Source organism: Hakea prostrata, chromosome 7 (genome assembly GCF_041222555.1).
Source record: "Hakea prostrata isolate BN-2017 chromosome 7, UWA_Hpros_2, whole genome shotgun sequence".
Lineage (NCBI taxonomy): Eukaryota > Viridiplantae > Streptophyta > Magnoliopsida > Proteales > Proteaceae > Hakea > Hakea prostrata.
Window position 1 is genome coordinate 44281688 of NC_142606.1, and position 10445 is coordinate 44292132.

Below are 10445 nucleotides of genomic sequence, written 5' to 3' on the forward strand. Positions count from 1 at the left end.
GGTTTGTCAAAGTGATCACAGAGACGAAACGGAATGGTTCCTTTTTAAACGGAACCAACCCGTTTCATCAGAGTGATCATAGAGACGAAAGGGGTTGGTTCCTTTTTAAACGGAACCAGCCCAATTTATCAGAGTGATCACAGAGACGAAACGGGTTGGTTCCTTTTTAAACGGAACCAACCCGTTTTATCAAAGTCATCAAAGAGACGAAACGGAATGGTTCCTTTTTAAACGGAACCAACCCGTTTCATCAGAGTGATCACAGAGACGAAATGGGTTGGTTCCTTTTTAAACGGAACCAACCCGTTTCATCAGAGTCACCACAGAGACGAAATGGGTTGGTTCCTTTTTAAACGGAACCAACCCGTTTTATCAAAGTCATCAAAGAGACGAAACGGAATGGTTCCTTTTTAAACGGAACCAACCCGTTTCATCAGAGTGATCACAGAGACGAAATGGGTTGGTTCCTTTTTAAACGGAACCAACCCGTTTCATCAGAGTCACCACAGAGACGAAATGGGTTGGTTCCTTTTTAAACGGAACCAACCCGTTTCATCAGAGTGATCACAGAGACGAAATGGGTTGGTTCCTTTTTAAACGGAACCAACCCGTTTCATCAGAGTCACCACAGAGACGAAATGGGTTGGTTCCTTTTTAAACGAAACCAACCCGTTTCATCAGAGTCACCACAGAGACGAAATGGGTTGGTTCCTTTTTAAAGGGAACCAACCCGTTTCATCAGAGTCATCACATAGACGAAAGGGGTTGGTTCCTTTTTAAACGGAACCAACCCGTTTTATCAGAGTCATCACAGAGACGAAATGGGTTGGTTCCTTTTTAAACGGAACCAACCCGTTTCATCAGAGTCACCACAGAGACGAAATGGGTTGGTTCCTTTTTAAACGGAACCAACCCGTTTCATCAGAGTCACCACAGAGACGAAATGGGTTGGTTCCTTTTAAGCGGAACCAACCCGTTTCATCGAGTCACCGGCGAAATGGGGGTTCCCACGAGAGACGAAATGGGTTGGTTCCTTTTTAAGCGGAACCAACCCGTTTCATCGAGTCACCACAGAGGCGAAATGGGTTGGTTCCTTTTTAAGCGGAACCAACCCGTTTCATCAGAGTGATCACAGAGACGAAATGGGTTGGTTCCTTTTTAAACGGAACCAACCCGTTTCATCAGAGTCATCATAGAGACGAAAGGGGTTGGTTCCTTTTTAAACAAAACCAACCCATTTCATCAGAGTCATCACAGAGACGAAATGGGTTGGTTCCGTTTTAAACGGAACCAACCTGTTTCATCAGAGTCACCACAGAGATGAAATGGGTTGGTTCCTTTTTAAACGGAACCAACCCGTTTCATCAGAGTGATCACAGAGACGAAATGGGTTGGTTCCTTTTTAAACGGAACCAACCCGTTTTATCAGAGTGATCACAGAGACGAAACGGGTTGGTTCCTTTTCAAACGGAACCAACCCGTTTTATTAGAGTCATCACAGAGATGAAACGGAATGGTTCCTTTTTAAACGGAACCAACCCGTTTCATTAGAGTGATCACAGAGACGAAACGGAATGGTTCCTTTTTAAACGGAACAAACCCGTTTCATTAGAGTCATCATAGAGACGAAACGGAATGATTCCTTTTTAAACGGAACCAACCCGTTTCATCAGAGTGACCACAATGACGAAACGGAATGGTTCCTTTTTAAACGGAACCAACTCGTTTCATTAGAGTCACACAGAGACATACAAATATGTTTTAAAATACGTTTTCAAAATGAATATTGTGTTGCGGTAATAAGTGAACACGACCTGTTTAAATTACAAATCATAAGCCCCAAATAAAAAACAATGTTAGAGAGGAGAAGATGAAGCAATCCAAAAATCTGATTGAAGAAGAGCAGAAGCTTGAACACGAGAAGAAGCTTTGAAATTGATTGCAGATCTTCATGTCCCAAAACACGAGCTCTTTAATTTGAAAACTCATTTCGTTTTATACCCAGCGTTTTTAATTTGAAAGAATAGTGTACTTTAAGTCTTTTCTACTGGATGGGTTCTCTTAATTTGATGTGTCCTATTATTAATGGGACCTTCACTTTAACTTTGTTCATTGCCTTTGGTCTTTCAATATCGGTATTCTCACAATCTTTGGTAGTTTGGATGTATATCACAAAGAAGAGCTGAAGAAAAATTACAGCATACCATCAAAACGAAATGAGTTTTCAAAATTTAGTTACATTGTTCCATTTAAAAAGCCAAGGCTAAAACAGTTCCATATTAAATGCAGAAAACATGTCATACGAAACCAACAACTTAGAACATGACTGGGACTGCTAGCACTACCATCCCTGATAGTTCGGTTTCTTAGGTTAACCATCCTATCAATTTCACAAAACTCCATCACTTGTATATCACATGGGCATAACCTTAATCATCGAATGTCATGCATTAAATCCAAGCAACCAATCCAGTTATATACTCCAAACATATGCATAGGAAACTAGAAAGATCTCTTTCATCATTCAAGTAGGCAGTTGTTAAAATAACTTGAGGGCTCATATGCCCCAACCAGTCAATAATGGAAGCACATCTTATCCATGTTCCTTGCCATCAAGAGAATATAAAAGCAGCAAGGTCTCCCACATCATGCAAGTTTAGAGACTTGTTATCAGAAGTAGCACACAATTAACATCTCTACATACCACCATCCAAGGAAAAGCCAATCTAAGCAGCAAGGTCTCCCACAGGATGCAAGTTTAGAGACTGGTTATCAGAAGTAGTACGCAATGAACATCTCTATACACCACCATTCAAGGAAAAACCAATCTTCAGATAATCAGATATTACAAAGATTTCATGATCATTCAAACTACCAACTTATTCACATTAACAGCACCTTCCCACTATCCTATATAGAAAACCTAAAATGGGGGGAAATAAACTTCACAATACCATAAAGAAATGTTCTAGATTGATTGTCGAACATTTACAAGAGAGGAAAGCAAACACTCTGAAATCAGCAAATGCATTGATATGATTAAAATTCATAAAACAGATTTACACTTTCTATTGGTTCAGCAGTCGCTATCCTCTTCTCTTCTTCTTCTTTTCTAACAGGATCAAAGGTTGATTGTCAGCACATCTTCAAACAGAAGTAAAGCATCATGAGGAACTAGGAATTTGCCAGGTGGGGTACTAGAAAAGAAACTTTTGTCATCAATGTGCTCCACATCCAAGCCAATAAACCAAGATCCCAATGAAACATCCTCATTAGCATATTTCTCCAGCACATGCCTGAGAAACAATATACATGGATTATACAATTTCGAGTACAATATAGACATAAACCTGTTCAATAAAGAGAAGTCACCCTTACTGGCTTATAGAGATACAAGTAGAGACAGATCTTTTTAAATCGCGTAAGTTGGCTTGTGGCATGGCTGAAATATTTGTTTCTCCCCTCACTAAAATTCCAATACTCAGGTTCATGGTATGTAACTCCCATCTGTTCCATGTGAAGTTCCAGTTAGTAACAGCAGATTAACAGTTTCTGAATGAGAAATCAAGAAAAAAAACCCGAGGGGAAAAGAAAAAAAAGAATAAAAAACACAGAGAATTGCACATTGATAACAGTTTCAAGCTACAAGAATATCCCCTTTTCACGAACAAATTCTGCTTCCCTTTTCCTAACAATCATTTCCCTTGTGGAAGTAAGGAGAAGCACTTACTAATGTGTAACAATATGGGAATCACAACAAAACCCGAAACAGCACTACAAAGAATCCCAGTTGGGCTTGTTAGTCATAAATCCAACAACTGCACACTACACCTAAGCACCAATGTGTTGATGTGGAAAGAGTACCAATAATGCCTGTTACCAAGTGAGCTCATATCACATTCCAATCTTCTTCAAATTCGAGAACTTGAGGCGCCACTTGCTCTTTTGGTTATGCATGACCCTCATTATCCTTGAACAGAGTCAAAACAGTTCCATAGAAAATGAGAATGCGCATTCATGAATACATAGAAAATATTTACCTACTGAAAGCTTCTAGCAAGCACTAATCCAACCAAATTCAGATTTTCCTTTGAGAGGGAAATAGGGAAACATAGATTAATCCAAGCTTCAATCCCACAGCATACGATATAAAGGATGGGTGGGTAAGGGTGAATATATTTCTAGCACTCAAACCCTCCCAAATTAAAGTTTGTTTCTGTAATTGTTTACAAACATTTAGTTATCTTATAAGTGATAATAAGATATCCTAACATATGTTTACAAACATTTAGTTAGATGCATCTAACAAACTTGATGATAAGAACTCTGAACACACGGTGTGAGAGATAATTGCATTCTCAAATGCTTCTTACAATACTATATGATAGTCAAAACATGATTCTAAGAACTCTAAACACACAGTATGAGAGAGAATTGCATTCTCAAATGCTTCTTACAATACTATATGGTAGTCAAAACATGATTCAGTTTTGATAAGTAATTCATTATCCTTCATGAAACCCACATGTAAATCAGTAAATGTATGAAGAGAATTGACTTGTGTTTGTCAAAACCCAACATATCATGGCCTCCATCTTTACGTTTCTTGTTATAACAACCATAAGAAAGGATAAATGAAGAAGTGAAGAACATGGTCAAAAAAGAGAGGATGATTAAAGAACTCAGTAAAAAAAGTATACAAGCCCAAAAACTGCACTCATATAAAGTAATGGAGTACTCACCCCAGTAGACCCAGCTGCAAGGATATTGCTTGTCAACTATATCTATATACTTCCGCATTGCTTCTTCAGGCTGCAAAGCACCCAAACTCTGCCATGCATTCCTTCCAGAAGTCACCAGAAATTCATTAGCATATCACTCAAGAAAGGTAAAATATTAAAAGGCAATTTAACTACAAAACCAGTCAAACAATCAAATATACAAATAAAGCTTCCTTCTTCCCCATCATGATCAACTCTATCAAGAACACTACTGTGTATATCAATGCATTTGCAAAACACCACCTATCCACAGGAAAAATAACAGGTTCATTGCAACCTGAATACCTTAAATATTTAGCTGTCTGGATTGGTATGCCTAAGAATGCTCCAAAAGGGTACATTTCTAATCTGTTATTTTAAAACCTAGAAGTAATCAATAGCACTTAGTTGGGGGGGGGGGGGGGAAGTTCTTAAGAGGTTCTCTTTCCTTTCCTGATTATGCAAAAAAGAAAAGACACACAAATAAAAGAACAATATGAGGAGAAACTTGAGGTGCTATCTGCAGCCAAGTAAATCAAGATCACCCAAGAAAATAAAGGTGTGAAGTCCTAAAACGTTGGTCTGTGCTATACCATTTAAAGAGACCTTGCGTTTTAGTCCTATCACTCATGAATTTGTACAGACTAAAATACCAACTGAAGCCTTTCCTTCCCCCTTAGTGGGTTTGGCAGAGCAGTGGCATCACTAACTAAATAACGGACATGCATTCAACATGGAGATCCTGCAAATATCCAAGGAAGAAGGGCTGAACAGAGAGAATATATATAGGCAGCCCTTTAGTCTCTGTTTTTATTTCTAAATTGACTTCAACAAATATGGCAAAATCCCAAGTTCAAAATTTTGACAGTATCATCTTATTCAAATTATTCCATTCCAAAGCATGATTGAAATGATCAGGCCTCTGTTTTGGACCCAGCACATCATTATAGCTAATATATCAGTAGAAAAGAACAATCAATTATACAAGAGTCGACCCGTCAATCGTGTTCTTGGAGAGATCCAGTTCAGAAAGCTTAGAGGAGTAATTTCCAAACATCTTGCCTGAGATATTGTAAACGGAGAGGTTGATTCCAGTGACCCGTTTAGCACTGCAAGTAATTCCAGGCTAGAAACAAGGGGAAGAATTGTTGTTCCATTTCATATATGGACCACTGTTGAATGGATTGTTACCTTGAAGGAATGTCTTCAGTTCTAATAGTACTTCTTTGTCGCTTTGTAAAGTGCTTGCTGCTACTACCTGACCTGAAGAAGAAAAACCAAACATCAAAACCTTGCATCTTTTCCCTGTTCTAACGAGCAAATAAACTGAAGTACCAGAGAATTTATTCAGGAAAATTTACATATATCTTCAAAAAAGACAGAAACAGAAAAATGGGAACTTTTTACTAAGAAGATTTGTTGTTTGGGAGGATTACCTGAATAGAATTGATTTAGATAAGAAGTTAGTAGCAATATAGACAAGGCCCAGGTAGGAAATTCCAGAAATCAAGCTGTAGAAAATCAGGACTGAAAATAGAATTCAGTGATGGGAAGTGATGGCAACAGAGATTATTGGAGAGTTGTAATCACTGTGGCTTGTAATGTTTACCTAAAATTAAGCTCTCCTATGAAGGATGATAAGAGCAGGAAGAACATTCCCCCTCCAAAAGCAAAAGCTGATTTTGAAACGTCTCTCCACATCACCAAGTCCACTAAAATTGAAAGAACCACTGTGAAATTGATGGTGCTTTTCAAGTAAATAAATAAACATAATCATATCAATTTAGCCGAGAAATTGGTAACTAACCCATGTTCTGCAACTTGTGTGATGTATCCCGAATACTGTCGAACACCTTTGAAGCTGAAGCTGAAGCTGAAGATGCAACTGAGGAGAGACATAATAAAGAATTTAATACTGAAACAATCAGAATCAGGAGTTGAAATCTCTAAAATGGTACAAGAAATAATTTACCAGGTGCTGTTTTTCTGAGAGAAGGATCGATGAGAGGAGGAAATCTAACAGGGCTTTGCTGTTTATTATTCACCCTTGAAAAAATGTGCTTGGGTTTTTCTCGATTCTGATGATGAACTTTCTTCTCTTCATTCACAAATTTCCTGGGTTTCTTCTCTTCATTCGCAACTTTCTTGTTCACACTAACAGAGATAGGTATAGTCATAGGCTTTTCATGAATCTGGAGAACCTTCTTTGTTTCTTCTCCTATTTCTTTAGGTTTTTGTCCTGCAAAGCTGACTTCTTTATCATCATAAATCTTCTTCTCAACCTCAATCTCTAAATTACCCACTTCATCTTCTCTTTCGTACTCACCATCAGCATCGATACCTTCATCATCCGTCAAAATTTTTCGAGGAGAATCAAATGAAACAGAAACATCAAGCTCCTTCCGAGACGCTTCATCGCTTAATCTCTTCAATTCCCATTTCGTCTTCCTTATCTGAGATGGGTTTCTGTCATTCCAAGTTCTCCTCTTCCCAGAGGTTCCATCATTGTGATTCCGCTTCACCCGGTTGTAAAATTGAAGCCCTTTATCCTCACCAACGACTCCTTCTGAATTCTCTGCCCCACTGAACACCTTGATCCCACCATTGACTGCATCGCTCTTCATTCTAATTTCCCAAACAGACCCAGCAACCACAGAATTTTTAGCTGCTGGTCTTCGTTTAATAAAATCCATCTCTGTTTCTTCACTCTCTCGCTATGATTTGCTTCTTTGCTAAGTTTGCATCAGACGATTATGCAAATTTTCTCCTTCGAAGAACACCCAAAAGACCCAGAGCACAGACTTCTCTTCTCTCCCTCTCTTTCTCTCTGAGATAAGCAACATGCAGATGAAGGAAGCTAAATTTAGGGGAGAAAATGGGGGAGAGCGAAAACGTGGGGAAAGACCGTCTAAATTTCTCAATTTCTCTTCTTCTTTTCTGAGAAATCCTCAACTGGAAACAGCCTGTTGGGACGCGCCATGAATAATACTGAGAGTCAGCCTGTTGGGATCGCCTTGTGCTTCCTCCTCTTCTTCTCCAGATTGCCTTGTGCTTCCTCCTCTTCCTCCTCTTCTTCCTCTTCTTCCTCTTCTTCTCCAGATTCGTCGGACCTCGAAATCGAAATCACGAAATGAGGGTTGGGCGGTTTCAGATTGGCTTTTGTGTTTTTCAAAATATTTTGAAAATCTCAGTGGTTTTTGAATTCGTATCTACGTATTTGACACAGGTATAAAACGCTTGATCGAACCGCCCAACTCGGACCGCCTAATACCACTTGGACCGAACCGTCAGCAAAAACCAAGTAATATAGGTGGGTTTATCATTTTTTAATGGAAACATGCTACGAGGCTCGCTCCACCGTAGTGCGCATTAATTACGCACTACAGAAGCAAAATTGTTGTGCGGGATAAGTTTGAAGAGAACCTTCTCTTGGGGTTGCGTGACTGACAGCCTGACAGGACGGGAATGGGTTAATAGGAAATTTTGAATTTTGAAAATGGGTGGGTGCATGCCATAATAATAGGAATTGGGAATTGATTATTGGGATTTGGGAAACGAAATTGAAGAAACTACCACCACTGCCCCCTCCCCTGTTAGCCACCACCACCTAAGCTTCCCCCTTCCAGAAATTAGGTCTTTTGTACGTCCATTTCTCTTTGTAGAAACCCAGATCCATCTTCTAATCGCTTTTATCCTTGCTTATCAAGTAATTTTTGTTGCTTTTTCCGTAACTTCTAATATTTACTTTGTTTTTCCTTCTCCTTGTCTTTCTCTTTCATGTCTTCTGAAGTTACTTAGTTTTTATAGATGTCCATGCCTATTTTCAAGCATTTTCATCCAAAATTCCATTCAGTTTTAATGGATTCTATGGTTTGTGCTTTTTGGTTGGTTCCATAGGTTTTAATGACTTTTCCCTCTCGATCTCTACTTTTTAGCCTTACCGTTAAGAGATCTAGTTGATTTAGATGGAAATACTCAATCCATCAAATTACAGGCTTCTAGGTCGTTGAGATCTCAATTAGATTTATCATCCCATCCCTGGGGGGAAGGAGGGGGGGATTCAAACAGATGACCTCTATTGTTTCCTTCAAATCCTAATCCTTTGAGTAGTAGTAGGTTTAACTGGCGTATTCTGTTAACCTTCAACTGCAAAGTTTGAATCTTTTTGCCATGAAGGGTACCTCCATCATCTTAAAGTTTGAACCTTTAATCCATTGTGCAACAAACGAGCAAGGCCTCATCCTTTTAACTTTTGGCCTTCTCCCCTACGATTTATGGTGTTTATAAAGGCTACACTATGTTAAAGACCAAGGGGTGACTGACCAACAGAGTCAGTGAGCTCAAGTTGGGTCTATTTTGTTGAATTTTTTATTCTTTTGCACATCAATGATTGTGTATTGCCTATTTTGATTAAGTTAAGCCTGATTTGCATATTTAAAGCATGGGAGCAAGTTGTTGTTGATTTTTATCAATTTTCATTTTTCAGATCCACAGGATGGTTGACCTAAGGAATTGCGACACTTCTGCTAGTCGTACTGGAAACGGAAGGGTACCTAATGGAGCTACACCTACTGCTGTTTTTGGTGACCAAGTACGTGTGAATGGTCAAATTGCTGATAATCTCCTTAATGCACCGTCAGTAACAAATTTCCAGGATATTGCCAACATTATGAGAAATATTATGCAACATCAAAGTGCATAGTTTAATCAAATGATGATTGGATTCATGACTTTGCATAATGAGACCCGTACTGCTACTCATGTGAATCCTAACCAGACTACAGTGTCGAATGCTGAAAGGTTTGCGGGAACTCCTAGTACAAGACTGATAGAGAGTTTTTTTAAGTTGCAAGTGTAGTCCTTTACTAGAGTAACGAAGGATACTCTTTTCCCTAATAAGTGGTTGAGGGAGTTAGAGAAGGCCTTCATAAACCTACAATGTATTGAAGCCCAGAAGATCTTATTTGCCGAGCAAAAGCTCCAGCATGAAGCAGATGCTTGGTGGAATTATACTCGCCCTATTCTGGTAGACTTACATTTGGGTGGTATTACTTGGGAAATATTTAAAGAAGCTTTCTATAAGAATTATTTCCCTGAAGCAGTGAAGGATGCGAAGGAATTTGAGTTTATGGCCCTTGTGCAAGGACCTCCCTCTGTGCTGGAGAGAACAAATAGAAGTTTGAAGAATTATTCTTTTTCACACCTGAATCTTTGAGAGCTGACCGTGCTAAAGCTAAGAAGTTTTTCAAAGGATTGAGGCCTACTATCAAGACATATATCACCATCCTTCCGATCGAGAATTATGCCTAGATAGTTCAGAACTCGAAGAATATTGAAGAATCTGAGAAGGTGAGTTCTCGTTTGCAAAGACCTCCATCTGGATTACTTCAACCCCTTCCTATTCCTAGTTGGAAGTGGGAGGATATCTCTATGGACTTCGTGACTAGCTTGCCTCGGATAAGTAAAGGCAATGACACTGTGTGGGTGATTGTTGATAGGTTGATCAAATCAGCCCACTTCATTCCTATGATGATCACTCATACTCTGGATAAGCTAGCTAGGCTTTATGTGGACAATGTGGTTCGTCTGCATGGAGTGCCAATGAGTATTGTTTCTGATCGTGATCCTAGGTTCACCTCAAGGTTTTGGAACAGTTTGCAAAAAGCCTTGGGAACCCAATTGAAT

The 10445-nt window shown here is 39.1% G+C and overlaps 1 protein-coding gene across 9 annotated transcripts; it reads right to left on the reverse strand.

Moving 5' to 3' along the window:
- Positions 1-1762: 1762 nt before the first annotated feature.
- LOC149011245 (uncharacterized) lies at positions 1763-7924 on the reverse strand. 9 transcript variants are annotated; one of them, XM_089162085.1, is made up of 9 exons: positions 6733-7924; positions 6568-6645; positions 6370-6490; positions 6197-6271; positions 5952-6023; positions 3865-4843; positions 3731-3774; positions 3379-3507; positions 1765-3296 (listed from the first exon to the last, which is right to left on the reverse strand). In XM_089162085.1, the coding sequence occupies exons 1-6, from the start codon at positions 7451-7453 to the stop codon at positions 4513-4515; spliced, it is 1398 nt and encodes a 465-aa protein (XP_089018211.1). In that variant the 5' UTR covers positions 7454-7924; the 3' UTR covers positions 1765-3296; positions 3379-3507; positions 3731-3774; positions 3865-4512. The 9 variants fall into 9 exon arrangements, with proteins under 9 accessions (XP_089018210.1, XP_089018213.1, XP_089018211.1 ...); XM_089162089.1 differs by having other exon boundaries at positions 2653-3296; positions 3379-3774; positions 3865-3970; positions 4743-4843; XM_089162084.1 differs by having other exon boundaries at positions 1763-3296; positions 3379-3774.
- Positions 7925-10445: the final 2521 nt, after the last annotated feature.